Source organism: Copidosoma floridanum, unplaced genomic scaffold (genome assembly GCF_036245765.1).
Source record: "Copidosoma floridanum isolate Cflo_tuat_1 unplaced genomic scaffold, Cflo_Japanese_pri ptg000004l, whole genome shotgun sequence".
NCBI lineage: Eukaryota > Metazoa > Arthropoda > Insecta > Hymenoptera > Encyrtidae > Copidosoma > Copidosoma floridanum.
The window spans coordinates 12,112,964-12,129,175 of NW_028321881.1; the positions used below are offsets into that span (position 1 = coordinate 12,112,964).

At 33.8% G+C, this 16,212-nt stretch overlaps 1 protein-coding gene across 1 annotated transcript in view; it reads right to left on the reverse strand.

The window, feature by feature from the left end:
* DMAP1 (DNA methyltransferase 1 associated protein 1) overlaps positions 1–16,212 on the reverse strand; it is a 230,379-nt gene that overhangs the window by 112,021 nt on the left and 102,146 nt on the right. Inside the window, exon 2 of the mRNA XM_089597385.1 lies at positions 11,458–11,788. Within this exon, the coding sequence (XP_089453511.1) occupies positions 11,458–11,788 (331 nt within the window). The remainder of the gene's footprint in view (positions 1–11,457; positions 11,789–16,212) is intronic.

A 16,212-nucleotide genomic window follows, 5' to 3' on the forward strand; every position in this document is an offset into this window, starting at 1 on the left:
GGAGGTTCTTTATTTAATTGTTAGCGCATTCTTTCGCTTGTATGATTTTCTGAGGATTTTATATATTTAAATATATTTCTAGCCGTTTGTGCAGTATTTAAAGCCCTTCGTGATACTTAGTGTTCAAATATTTTTGAGGCAGGTTTAAACATTAAATGTAGTCGTACACTTTATTTTCGTACATGAGTGATTTTTCTTAGCGTTTGAGGCTTTCAAGGAGTTTGTTTTCCGTGTCGTTTTAATTTGTATATAATGTTGCGCGTATACAGTTTCGAGTAGTTTAGAGGTATACTGTAGATGTCATTTTCTTTTTGGGTGTTTTCGCAATTATCGACGGTTTTACAATATTTTCTTTCAGGGTTTGAATTTTTTGATTTCTGAATATGGATGCTTGATGATTGTTGAGTTTGAAGTTTTGAACTTTTGTGTCGTGGTTCTTTGAATTCTGATTTTTCAGATATTGGATTGCGGAGTTTGTTACAGAAGTTTGTGTATCTTTATTTCGGATTGCGGCATTTGTAGGATAATTTTTTGTTTCACGATTTCGAATTTCTGCGTTTGTGATGTTATTTTTTGTTTTATGATCTCAGATGTCGGAGACTTTTAATTATTCGGAATTTTTGTTTTTTGATCAGTACAGAGTTCAAATTTTTTAATTTTTGCAGGTTATGAGTAAACGTGCATGCTTTCTGATTGTTTCGATCATTATGAACTGAGTTTAAAGCTTTTTGCTAGGTGTTTTGATTTGGTACGTGATTACTAAGTTATAATGCAAGGACAAGATTATTATGTGATAATTGGCTCCATAACAAGCCCTTTGTTGGTGATTGTGTGTATAATGGTGTAGATGAGTGTTAGTGGTATTGCAGCGATTCCACTAATTGCCTGCTGTGTGCCCCATCTTTTACAAACTTGGCATTTTTTTGGTGTTCAGATTAAGTTTATTCATGCACCTTTATTTTGTCTATTAGCTATGATTTTTATGTTTTTTACCATATAATTTTACTGTTTTTTGCAAAAGTTCGGGTTCGTAGCACGCGAAGTCTCTTTCAATTTCTACAGCTTTAGTTGTGGCTGTTTCAAAGTTGTTCACATGGCCCATTCGCCCTTTTATCATCCTGTGTAGCTTTCTTGTGAAATATTTAACTTTGACCGGTTCTAGTTGAGTATAAAATTTCTAATGTATTCAATAGTTTTGGAGAGTTGCTTCAATTGATTCTTGGGAGATACCTTTAACTCTATTAAACAAGGAGATAACGATCTCTTCTTTTTTTAAACGGTGCTAGTTTGCCCATTATTTGATGCCATATTTTTGCAGACGCGAAAATGTTTGTAAAAAATATTGCTGTTTCTTCGATTGTGACAAAGATTTTATTTATATTAAAAATTTATTTTGCACATCTTAATACTTCTCATTACATTGAAACACCATAAAACATAGATATTTACATATTAAATAAGTATTTTTTTTTTTTACTTTTCTTCAAAATTTCGCTCGACATTTATTTTTTGACATATTTGAAATAAACAATGCCATTATTAATGTAATTAAAAAAAAAAATATCAGAAGTTTAAAAACTAAAATACTCTATAAATAATTTTGAAACAAATAAATCATGGAACTGGTTCGTTTATCTTATTATATGGTAGTGATAAAAATCAATGAAATTCTAAGTTTGTAACAGTAAAAGAATACATTGTTATTCCTGATTCTGTAAGCGTGGTGTCAATTAAGGCATATATTTTATCACAAAAAAATTTTTTTCTTTGTTTATCTTTCTATATGATTATATAATAAGTCAAGATAGAAACAGGCATTAAATAAATATTTGACATCGACAATAAATGTTGTACTAAAAATATTATTGATTAAAAAAAATTCGTTTTCGCATTGTTGCCGCATGTCACAAGGGAAAGCACTAGAACCAATGGCTTGCCTGAAGGACTTTTTGTGCTTGCTCTTGCTGGATGCACACACAGGTGAAATCTTGTTTACCTAGTAAGGAAAAGTATGTAAAGGTTAATAAGACCAAAAAATTGTCCTTCAAACATATTTTCATACCTGTTTCTTCTGCCGTTTGCGCATGCAAAAGGGTTCAAACGAACTTTTAATTATAAATAACTAGCTACCCACCTTCCCCCCCAGGACTTCGCCCGAGACTCACTAAATGGAACACCGTAGTGTATTGACATGTAATGTAAAACGTTTCCAGTTGAAAATTTTACATCAATTCCTGATACTTCCAAGTAAAAAATCTTCTTATTAAAAAAACCTTTTTGTGTGGAATTTATACAGTTTTTTTGGTCAAATAATAATCTGTTGAAAGAGAAAAAAATATAATTATCCTAAAAAGTACCGTGCATTACTTATGCCATAAAATAATCATCGGCCCTGAAAGGCCGTTGATTTATAGTTTCTCCCATATAATCTACGAGAAGGACTATTTTTTTAGAGCTATAATGATTTAAAATTCACGAAAACTGCATAATAAAAACATTTGTTTCTCTTATCTCACAACTTTATTACCAGAGAAACATAGTCCTCGAGCTTTATCGCTACATTTACTGTGAGGGTTATAGTGCAAAGCTGATCTATCACTTAATAAATTCTTTATTTGTCGATTTCGATGATGCTGCTTCAATTTCGATAAATGATCTGCGTCAGTTCTTGACGCCTATAAAACTTTATACATTCAATGCATTTAAAGTTTCCCTTCCAATTCGCCTTCTCGGGACTTTTGGCATAGTTAGGACTTTTGTAAGCCCTGAAGGCTGTTTTTTGCCAACTGTGTTAAGTTCTAAATTAAGTTCTTCAATCAGGAAGGATTGTGAAGAACTTTGTCTTATTTTAGGGGGAGTGTGGAGTAACCATGGGGGTGTTAGAAAACAGGATAATGATAACAGATTCTGGAAATATTCCAAGTTTATATGGATGGTAGTGGGAAAATGTGAGAGCATTAAATTTGTGACGAAGGCGTGGAGGGGCTTTACACAATTTTTGTTAGGTTCAATTCATAGAAAAACATGAAGAAATTTAATTTGTTTTAAGCAGGTGCTACGAATGGGCCAAGGAGGGGAGTGTGGGAGATGTGTGGACAAACACGCCAAAATAACTATATGATACGGGAAAATTTATGTATATATACATGGCATTGTTTTTTAAAATTGACAATCCTTCCGTCAAAAAATTAAAGCAATAAAAACAAAATTTTCGTGCATATTTTGTATGCATTGGACTACACTTTTTGTTGCAAAATGGCTCTTAATAAAAAAAGAATACGGGGACCTAAAATACATTACTTCATTATTACTTTACAAAAAAGCGTCCTATTTTTATAAGTCATTTAGTTGCATTATAAGTAGCTGATGATGCTGCGCTGCCCGTCCGGTGTAAGCTGCTAGAGGACAGCTCCTATCCCTCATCCGCTGGCGTCAGTTTGAACAGGGTACGGCCAACATAAGCGGAGCCCTGATAGTACCAGAGGTTTGGTGAGTTCTTCCTTAAGCTTATCCATTGCTTCCTGTGCAGCAGATGTCCATTTGTATGTTGACTTCTTGCTGACGAGATCAGTGAGCACTGTCGTGGGTTCCGAGTAGTGTGGTACATAATCTCGCAGCCACCCACAAGGCCCTAGAAGCGACTGTAATTGTTTTTAAGTCTTAGGTGATTCAATAGACCGTAGTTTCTTGATGTGCTCTAGCAGGGCCTTGTTTTCCTCAGGTGTTATTACATGTCCTAAGTACTTCAACTCGGTTACTTCGAAAGCCCATTTTCCTAGTGCTACAGTCGGATTGTGAATGTACAATCTCTCCAATACACAGGCCCGATGCTGGAGATATTCTTCGAGTGCGTTGGAGTAGATGATAATGTCATCGAGATAGACCAGACAGAACTTCACCAAATATTCTGAGAGAACTTCCTGACTCATAATCCAGTATCCGCTCTTCCAATCAAGCTTACTAAGCTAGTGGGCTCCTCCAATATCCTTTACAGCAGCGTGGATGTGCAGTACTTACTGAGAGGTATCCTCAGTAATTTGGTTCTGTCTGGTCTATCTCGATGACATTATCATCTACTCCAACGCACTCGAAGAATATCTCCAGCATCACGCCTGTATATTGGAGAGATTGTTCATTCACGATCTTACTGTCGCACTAGGAAAATGAACAATTCTACGACTCCTGTAACCTCGACACTTACTACTGGCTGAGCTAGGCGGTGAATTAAGTTATTAAACTCAAAGTTGCGCGGGAGTTTTGAAATTGGTGTAGAATCACTTTAGATGGCTGATGAACTCATTTACACGCAGCCAATATCACAACATTGAGTCTGTATTTATCGGACTGAATTATTCATGGATTGATGTGCTGTTGAACTAAATGGGACTTATTGTACTAAAAATTACATATTAACAAGCATACATTTACGATGATTTGTGTAAGGGCGTGTGGGTAGTATTCGAGGATTCGGTGGCGTAGGAGGTAAGGGGGTTTCATGCAGCCTTAACGCCTACATAAGAGTATATATGTTCTTATATAGGATAAATTTGTTTCGGTGGAGCTGTACAGTCTTGTACATTGCGCCCTATAAATCCGCCACAATATGAAAAAAATTCCTGTTATTATCCAGTAATTTTAACTCATTGAAATTAGATCAAACTTCTATGCCCTTACTACTTCATACAGACCCACCACAAATAAAAATTATTAGATTTTTTTCATTATTTTGCCTTGGTTCAATTTTTTTATCCCTCCTAGCCTCCATACACTTACTCAGACGGTTCGCTTCTTCGATAATTATCATGTTATTGGGTTGGATGGTTAATCACTTTTTTTTACGAGAAATTCCTAATATTTTCACGGAAAGTCAAAGTTTTCCAGATCAAGTCTAGTAACCCCACAGCTCACCCAGGTTATTTGGGTATCAGGTCGGTTTTTTTCAAACATGACTAAGTACTCTTGATTGAAAAAAGTGTTCTGAATCAGGTCTTGATCTCCCACAGCCTTAGCAATAACTCTAAATCAGATAATTTATTGTTAGGTAAGTTTTTTACAATTATTACCAAGTACTCTTAAGAAAAGCCGTAGTCTTTCGAATTTGGTCACAGCATTTTCCCCACAGCTTCCCACAATAACTAAGATCATTTAGTTGTTACGTAAGATTATTGCAAACATTCACGAGCACTTTCGATATAAGCCATATATAGAATATGGTTAAATAATTTAATAACAAAAGCTACAAATAAGTTTGAAGTTTTGCACTTTACTTTAGTAGGATCCGCTATGCAGCATCGAAGTAAAATCAAAGCCTATTTAATAAGCTGCAATTTAAGTCAGTGAATTTAGTAATCATATTCCCAAGCAAAATTTAGATTACTACAGTCATTCACTAACAGTACGTTATAATACAGCTATTTGTCGGGCAGATGGGTATCCTAAACTGATGACACCCTAACAGTCCCTGATGAGCAAGCGATCTACGTCTATTTCCACCATAAACCACCAAAATGACCAAGTGCAATAAAGCATTCAAAATGCTAAGACTTCGCTTGCGTAATACACAAGACGTTGGGCAAAAGTTCAACAAGCTCTAGCGCTTAAAAGCGTCGTCACCATCCTTCTGACTAACTTGGTGCTACCAAAGCACCTCTTGCTATAACTGCGAGCCAAGGACAACAACCTAGAGGAGTTCAGGCATCCACGTCTGCTGGAAATATCATCAGCTTTTGATAGAAAGTATCACCACTGGCCTTTTTTCACATAAAGTCGGTAACTTTTAAATCAATTTAGTCATTCACTGGCAAACGTCACGAGCGAAGTTGTTAATTGCGAGGCTGGGGATTTTGACCACTGACGACCCTAGATTACCCTCTTGACTCCAAGCATTCAACTAGAAATCACCGATCGTTTTCTAATCTTGCGCTGAGAAAATCAAATAGTAAAGCTGTAAAGGAGAAATAAACCCAAGCAAATAGGACAGTCTTTAACAGGCGAACAACACAAATCAATCTTCCCCTTAGATTAGAAAAATGACTGAGATATCGAAAGAAAGGTGCTTTTCACATTAACGTCCCTGACGATACACCATAAGACGTAAGAAAAGAGGACTACAGCTTGCTCCAATGCTTCAGATCGTCATAGTTTTTATTCCTAACCCATCAGGAGCTACAACGGCAGGTCAGAGAAGATGGCTCTGGGGTATTCAGGCAGTCATGTTTGCTAGAAACATCAATCAAAAAAGAGTTTAGTTTATCAGTCCTCTTTAAATTCATGTAACGTCGACCTACGTAGTTAACAGAAAAACACCCTAGGGCTTATGGAAGTTTTTAACAATGCCTAGTTTCAAGAAGGTAAATTAGAAAGAGAACTTCAATAACTTCAAATGTATACCATTTCAGGCGTTGTGGGACTGACGCAGCACATTTATTAAGATTGAAACAACAGCATCAAAACCAACGAATAAATAATCCATTTAGTGGAAGATCAGCTTTCAATCACAATCATGACAGTAATCACTTAAATCTTCCTGGTTTTTAAAACGGTAGAATAGTATGTATCCGTATTTATTGTAGTAATAAAAAATAAAGAGATTAGGCTCCAGGACTTCGTTTCTTTGGTAGTGAAGGTTTGGGATTAAAAAAAAAAAATTTGATTGTTTATCTTTTATCAGTTTTAAATCTTTACAACTTCAACAAATAGCCTTCTTCATATACTATAGCGTGGAAAAGTGCAAATCAACGGCCATTTTTAGGGTCGACAATAATTTTATGACGTAAAGAAGGCACGGTGCTTTTCAGCATCATTATATGTATTTTCTACGTTTTTACAGCTTTACGATTTGACCTAAACTCCATAGATAGTGAACAACATTTTTTTAATAAGAATTTTTTTATTCTAAAAAGGGTCAGGGATAGACGCAAAATTTTAATCTATTAATAAACTATGAGTATTTTAAATTGCGTGTCAAAAAAGTGAGGTGCTCCACATAGTGAATCTCGGGCGAAATGGCCACAGGACTGCTAGTATAAAATAAATGTATTAAATTTACTCATGGTTTACACTTAAGAGGTATGATTGATAAAAAGTCTTTTTTTCATTATTTTCCTACGTTCACTTTGAACGCCTAAAAGTTTTTCCAACACTTTGTGATAGTTAAGACATACAACTTCACAACAAATATATTGTAACTGTAAATGACAAAAATATGTCATTCAGAATTACTTTTTGTAACGTAGAGTGTTATACCACTTTGACATGAATTATTTTTCTTATTAAGAATTTAATATCATTTTTTAAGGTATTGTAAAATAAAAATTACAAACTTATGTTTTAAAGATTATGTTTTAAGTATAAGCTATTGTTGCAAGGTGAGCATTGTTTTTTCCCATTACCCAACTAATGTATTCAGGATACCACTGTCCTTTTCTTGTATACATTTATCTACTGTTTTGTACTAGTTATGTACCATTTTGACAATGGCTACAGGCAAATAAATTAATAAAAGTTTCAAATAATTACGGAAAATTTTACAACATTATATAATCATATTTAACCCTACAAAGCATGAAGAGACATGAGATCTTGATTCCCGATTTTAAGTAAAAAAACCACAAAAATTAACTAATACAGTAATATGTTAATATAATCAGCTTCTGTGAATTTGTTATCATTATAATATGACTTTATCCTCACCCAATGCAAGTTAATCCTCACTTAAGCAGTGCTTGGCAATAGTTGGAATAATATTTACCAAGAACAGTAAATTTGGTACACACATTTGAAATTAAATGTTATTTATGTAATAATTAAAAGTCACAACTCACAATAAGTTAACATAGCTAAAGTATTACTACATACATTTACTGTTTGTAGTATCGGTTACTGTAGAAGCCTACGGAAACGCACTTTTTTTACTTTAATCGCTATTTGTATCTTCATTACAAAGTACTCATTAGATTTCAACAGTCATTTAGTTTTTAGTTTCCAAAATAATCCACTGAGGTTGTACAAAAAAAATAAATTTAAAAATACTGCTGTGTTTGACTGTATTTTTCATTTTTAGAACAGCGTCTATAAGATGCTAATAAGCTGGGGGGTTGCGAGATTTTACCAGGGCACAGAAGACTACATGTCATACACTTAATGAATAGTAATATTTTATATAATTTAACCAAAGCTTAGTGATGAGAGAGAGAGAGTGTGTGTGTGTGTGCGTGCATGTGAGATGTGAGCCCGACTGCAACAATAGCCGCAACAGAAGCAACAGCAAGAACGGTATTAGCTGGGTTGGATAGTAAAGGAAGCTAGGAATGCCAAAAAGAAGGGACGTACGGTGGCCTACCAAAGAGGCAGACTCCCCAGACGAAAGAGCAACACTAGAGAGACCACTACGAGACTCACCGATCACGGCGAGGTTAAAGGAAAAGAGAGAGATAAGCAAAAGCTACCGGGTCAAGAGCTAGAGGCCACTGCATAGCGGGCAAACAAGGAATCGGGCCCCAGGTAGAGAAAAATCACCCTGGTGACCCAAGAAGCCTGTACGGCCACGGTACGCCTTTTATCCCGGTGTGCCCCGAGATCGTGCATTGAGGTATCAAGATGGGTGTGTTGTGAGAGGTGAGAGAATGCGGTGTATATGCGAGTGTGTGGGAACGACAGTGAGGGTGACATTGAGAGACGAGAGAACGAATGTTTGAGAGAGAGAGAGAGAGAGAGAGAGAGAGAGAGAGAGAGAGAGATAATTGAATGGAATATACTTTTTCAGGAAGTTCAGAGCTTATAGCTATTAGTAGCTTGGCTACATATAATTAAATACAATAAATAACTTATAAAATTAAATACACATTAATACAACAATTTTTTACGTGCTTTACGGAGAGTCGTTTCCAATAAAAATAAAATTTTTAAAATAAAATAAAATAAAAATGAACGGAAGGAAATAAAAATAACGATGACTATATCGAGTTAAAAGAACAATAAGAAATCATGACAATCGTAAAGATAAAACAATAAAATAAATTACAAAAAACAATAAAGATAATTAAAACGAAGTATAACACCACTGCTGGATATCACAAATTCAACTACAGTCCAAGATTATCAAAATGTTTATGTATTACAAAAATACAGCCAGCTTTTTCTTGAAATAAGGGTTGCTAAAAGCAGTGCGAATCTCTTCAGGTTTTCTATTACATAGTTCTGCGGTATGCATATGAAAGAAGCCTTTGAAGAACTCTTTAAAGTTCTTGCCTGGGGAACAGCAAGGTCCAATGTAGAGGCTCTCTTAGATCCCACTGAACTGTGTGGCCGAAAGCTGTACCTCTTCGATAGATACTGCGGCTCCCGGTAACTCAAGATAGACGCTACCAGACATACACACATAGTCACGGTGAACATTGTAAGGCATGAGACCAAGCCTCCTGTATGTGGGTGTGATATGTTAGTACTTCCTTAATCCAGCTGCAAACCAAACGGCTGCTTTTACAGTACGACGCATTTTAACAAGTAATTCAAATGATACTCTGATAGAGAAAGAGAGAGAAAAAACGGTAAGAAATTGAGACGGAGAGAGAGAGAGAGTTAGAAAATCATAGCACGGTGCTAGGGAGTAGTTAGTAGACAGGGACAGGTTGGCGATTTGCTGAGGGTGCTAGCTGCGCCATCATTTGAAATACTTGTCACATTAAATTTTTCAGTTATATGTAGTTAGTAGCAGTGGTTACAAAGGCTTTTGGTAAAGATTTTTTATGATTCATAAGAGCTTTGAAACAGATTTCGATAGTTTTAAGTAATACGTCGCAAGCATATTTTAATGCCAGTGACTGAAACATAAGATATCGTATACAACCCTAGACTGAAAGTGAAGAAATCTCAGATCGTCCGTTTGCCATCCTTGGCTTTCTCTTAGATGGCAGAAAACTCAGATGATCCAAGACTTTCCTTCCTTTTTTGGCTTTAGGTCGTTATATTACATTGATGCTGTATGCTCAAGTATTTTTTGTCATTAACCCTCATAAAGTATTTCAATACACCACTACACTTACGCCAAATATATTAAATGTATTTTCATAAGTGTTAATGATTGACTTGTCGCATAAGTATTGCATTGTTGACTTCATAGTATCACATTCGTTGTCAACTATAACGCTAACATTACTGTGTCTTTCGATGGTTGGTTCGCATTTCTTATCTTACTATCTACTTCTCATTTTTAAGTATCAAGAATTATTTAATCTTCTTGTTCTATAAAATTATTATAACTGTACTTTCCATTATTTTGGGACATTAAAGTATTGGTCTTTATGTATATATATATATATATATATATATATATATATATATATATGTATATATATGTATATATATATATATATATATACGAGCGCGTGGTGGCTCAGTCGGCTAGGTCGTGGATTAGCACGCGGGAGACGGTGGTTCAATTCCCGGCCAGTGCGACTTTTTCGGGCAAGTACCTCTGTGTATTTTCACATGTGCTTTTTCACCACGCAAAGCTCCTCGAGGAGGGCTTACGTGACCTCCTTGCAGCATAATTGCCTAATTCCCCCTGTCCCCCTCCCAGTAATGGGAGGTCTCCCATCCCTCTTCCCTTCCTTCTCCCCAGTGCTAAGTGCCCTCAGTAGTGCCCTTTATAGGAGCCGGACGTAAAGCACTGTAATATATATATATATACACACATGATCATACGATGTATCTGATGTAAAAAATTCGAGTCTTAGAACTCATCCAAAATACAGAATTAGAATTAGGTAAGGGAAAAGTTATTTAAAATGTCTCAACCGAATATGGTGTTAGAAAAACATCTATGTAAACGGGCGTCGGAATCAATAAGTAAGAATGCAATGAAGAGTCGCAAAATAATTAAATCCATACAGTATGACAATGTTGACAAAGTGTTATTTATCTGGTTCACCCAAATGAGGGAAAAGGATTACCAATTTCAAGACAGCACACTTTTTTTAAGATGACCTTTTTTACTTCCTTAAAAACACTTTTTACATACAAAGATTTTGACGCTTAAGATAATTTCCCAATTGAAGTGATACTTTAACAGCAAGAAAAGAATGGTAAGATAGATGGAAAAATAAAATTAATCATTTAAGCATCCATATGCCAAAACAAATTTCAGCAACTGAAGATGACTCGAAAAAAATTAAAATAAACAAAGCAAGATAATTCTTAGAACTAAAAACATTAGTATGGTAGTAAAACAAAATAGTATAACCTTTCTGTAAGCACTGAAGAACTTAAGAAGTATTGCACAGAAAAATTTTGCATTAATTATGAAACCTAAGTAAAAAAAATGCAAGGATTCGCATTTAAAGTCATGGTACTTGAATTCTTAATTTTACTTAATATCTTTCACGGTAAATCATACATAAGCCATACTAGAAAATTGAAAAAAAAATTGTTGAAACAATAACTGTTGGTACTACTTACAGGAGAAATATCCGTTTTATTAAATTTATTTCGACTTGAATTACTATTTTTTTTAGATATTTTTTTGTCATTTTTTTTAAAATCCGTTTGATGGTCAGCTGCCGTGATAAGTTTTTGCAAATCTTGAGTTTTCTTGTCTCTTTCTTTTTTGCGTTGCTCTATTTTTCTTAACTCTTGTAATAAAATTTGTTCCTCCTCAATCTGTTCTATGGTACGATCAAATAATTTTTTTAATTGTTCTTTTCGCTTACATTCATGCTCAGTATCAAAAATGTATACTTTTTCTTGTTGAAATTTCGCTTTCTGTAAGGCAGCACAAACCTGATAGTACCTAGTATAAAAGTTTTGTTAGTACCTGCATTTATATTGACTTCCGTATAATTTATTATAGCTCAATGATAATAATTTGTGAAAGTAACGGCAAAATATTAATAAATAATGATAAAATGGTAAATTTATTTAAAAAGTAATATACAACTACTATTAATATAAAATTTAAATAGAAACAAAACTATCAAAAAATGCTTTTCAACATATATTTACTGAATATTATTAAGTATATGAGGGCAAAGAAAATTTTTTCAAAGCCTTATGATGCAGCACTAGACCATTTACAAACTGACTATTATTAGTATTATCAAATTAGTTTTTTAACCCTGAAAATTTTGACCAACCCAAGAAAAAGAGTAGTAATTTCGATGCATGGCAACGAATTGACACATAACTTAACAATTATGAATGTCAGAAAAAGTCCCCAAAAAATGGCAATAATGGCCAAAATATTTTTCACTTTTTGAAAAACCGGAAAATCGCACATGAAAAAGTATGTGGCAGAAAAAAATGCGCAGTTTTAATAAGAACATAATAGGTCACGTTGGGCTTCAAATCGCTTAAGCCATTTTTTTGCAAATCGTAAAAAACTGTAATTTTGAGTCATTTTTACGAAACTTAATAACTCGTGTTTTATACAATATTAAGAGCTAAAATATGGACACGCGGTAAATATTATAGTCCTTAACATACACACCTAACACACAGAACTAATTCGATCATACTATGGCCACATGCTATAAAGTGTTGGAGCAGGTTCTGCTATAGCTAGATACGTCGCCTGGTGTTCCGCCGGAGAAGTTGCCGTTCTGACCGTCTATTTACCCGTGGCACTCGGTCATCTTCGATCTGGGGTACACACCGATCTATTTCGCTTGCCCATGAAATAAGAGAGTTATCAGTAGCCAGGATGCCAAGCTGCACGACTAACAACTCTGTGCTTGGTGTACTGCCGATGACCGACTACCATAATCGACAATGTGATGGCGCATCTTATAACCACTCTTCACTATCTTTAATTGCGGGTGGCTTCAATTTTACCGCGACGTCACCTAGCGGATCTTACTGAGCTAAAGCGCAAAGCTTTCTTTTTTAGCAAAACTTTGAGCTTGTTTATCACTATTGTTGTTAACTTTTTTTTAAAGAAAAAACTATGCGAAATTCATCTCGGAATTATTAAGAATCAGTATGCAAATTTTCCGTAGTTTTCGCGATTAACGATTACAACGGTTTTAGCGATGAATAAGATAAGATATTAATTTAAGTGTTAATAAGTGTAACATTATCGATCCACTGCCATGTAGTCAATATATTGAAAATGGTAGCAGAGAGTGTTCAATGTACGTTAGAAGAAGCAAAAATGGCGAATAAAGTAAAAATTCCAGTGTTCGATGTAAAAGATTTTAAGTACTGGAAAAGGAGAATCACAATGATTCTAAAATTGAAGTAGTATGACGAAAAAGTTATTCGAGCCAGAGCAACGACCGATACAGAAGAAGAGTCGATCGAAGAGGACTTCAAGGCGATCAATGTGATATATCGACGCGGAATTTCGAATGATCAGTTACAGTTCGTGAAAGGCAAAGGCACGACATACATAATAATTAAGAAATTCTATAAAAAGTACATAAAGAAGTCTACTGCACTGAAAATTTGTGTGAGAAATAAATTAGAAAAATTAAAGTTGTAAGAATTTGAAAATTAAAGTGTATTTTTTACTGAGTATAAAATATTAATAAATATTTTAAAAAGTACTGGTGCAAATGTGAATGAAAAGCGAAAAATTAAGCTACATGATTAAAATGCTTATAAGTTCGTTAAGTCATATTGGTGACTTGATCGATGGTTTAAAAGAATCTGATTGAACAGCTTAGTGCGTAAAGAGTAAAACAATAATATTTAAATTAAAAGAAAAAAGAGATGAAAGCAAAAACAGTTCAAGTGCTTTTAAAACTAAAAGGAAAAGAGATGGAGTATGTTCAAACTGCGGAAAATATAGACACTTCAAGTAAGAATGTACGAGAACGAGACAAAGCAATAATTCATAGGAGAAAGGGGGTGCGCAGCAGCAACGAGGAGGACGCCAACAACAACAACAACAGCAGCAGTGGCAATAACGAGGCAGCACACGCGGCAGCCGAGGCTGAGGTCGTGGAGCTGGTAGAGGCTCGAGTCAACATCATCCAGGAGGCAGTTGGCAACAGAATAATCAAGGACGTCAAAACGAAGATGGTAATACGAGAAGTTTTTAAGCGGAATTCGAGGAAAGACCTTATGAGTCGCGTATTCAAGTAAACAGCTGTGCTAGTAAGGTTAAATAGTGACTAGATAGCAGTTGCTCTGATAATGTTGTAAATGATGATCGATATTTTTATGAATCTATTGAATTAAAAGACACTATAAATGTAAAGTAGGTTATAGTTATTTTTCAAAAGCAACCATAGTAGGTGATATTAAACAAAAATTGAATGTTTAGAGAAAAAGTGAAGTTAATCCTATGAGTAAGGTTTTTTAAATAAAAGAGATGGATAAAAATATTTTAAGTTACGAAAAAGTCAGTTAAGTTAATAAATTAATTTAACAGGTAACATGTCAAAAATTTTGGATCTAAATAGAAATTAATGCATTAGATATTCAAAATAATGAAATTGATCATGTGACAAGGGAAATCATTCAAAGTAAGTCAAATTTAATGATAAAAAGTAAGTTAACACAAAAAGAAAAAACTGCATAAAACACTGTAGGTCATGCATAAATAAAATGCATAATTTACCATGTAATAATGACAAGTCAAGGGCAAACGATATTTTAGAAATTAAACTTATCAATTTAAATGGATCTTATGGTACTACTGGTTTAAATGGCAAAAAATTTTTTAAAAGTTTTTTTGATTATTTCAGTGAAGTTGTTCAAGTTTATTGTATTGAATCAAAAAATAAGGTTTATATTTATTTTGTTAACTATGTTAATTTGATTCAAAATAAGACAGAAAAAAAAAGGAACTGATAAAGGGAAGAAGCATGTAAATGTACATATAAGTAATTTTGCAAGTAAGGAAGGCATTTTTATGAACAGTGTCCACCTAATGTACATGAACTAAATAGAACGGCAGAAAAGTATAATAGGGACATTATGGGTATGTCTAGATGATTCTTAAAAGAGGCAAGGGTACGTAACAGATTTTGGCTAGAAATAGTCGAAACAATAGCTTATTTGAAAAACAGGATTATTACTTATCCTGTTGAAAGAAATAAGACACCCCCTAAAATTATATTAGGAAAAATCTTAGCATTAAAAGTATAAAGATATATGAAAAAAGAATTTTTGGGAGAATACAAGAGGATAAAAGAAATTCAAAATGGGACGGAAAAGGGGATTTGGGAATTTTTTTGGGTTAAGAAAATGTTTGTTTTAGAGTTCTAATAAATAGTAAAATAGTAATTGCAGGCACGATGATATCATCAAAGATGGCACAGATCATATTAGTTTAAAATCAGAAGACGGCATAGGAGTTATTTTTAATGAAAACAAAGTTACAAACAAAAATAGCGAATTAAATACCAACTGCAAGGATAAAAATGAAAATTGCAATTTAAGACGATTAACGAGGAAAAAAAGAGAGCTTGAAAGATAGAGAGATGAGAATTTTGTATACAGTAATATTATTCAAGTAAATTAAACAAATGCTGAGAGACCTGCTTCTTATAATGGTGAGATGAATAGTGATGAATCTGAATATTGGAAAAAGGCAATGGATAGAGAAATAAGTTGTTTAAATAACAATAACATTTGGATTTTTATAAATATACCAAATTTAAAAAAAAGCTTTATATTTAAAATTGGTTTATACTAAAAAAGCCAACGATGCTTTCAAAGCTAAGTTGGTAGTAAGAGGATACTAGCAGAAAGATTTAATTGATGGTATCTATTGACTGGTAGCAAAAATGCAAACTTTAAAAATTTTACTCTTCTTTCGTTGTCACAATAATTAAATCATAGAACAAATGGATGTCGAGACAGTCTTTTTAAACGGTATAGTCCCATCTGAAGTTTACGTAAGACAGCCACAAGGCTATGAGAATGGCTCTAAGGTATTAAAATTAGATAAAGCATTTTATGTATTAAGAGAAAGCCCAAGAGACTGGTAAGAATGTTATGATGCATATATTAGAGAATTAGGATTTTTATGAAGTAAAAATGACTGTTACTTTTATGTATTATCTAATAAAAATGAAACTATATATTAAATTATGTTGTGGATGACTTATAAGTTTGCTGTAAAAGTGAAGAATAGTTGAATAAACCATTAGTAAAGAAGTATGATATTAAAAATTGAAAATTGTACGCGGTTCTATAAAACATAATTTAAAATGAGAAGCAGGGTAATCAGTGTTTGATGAGATGAGATTTAGAAACTTAATTGGA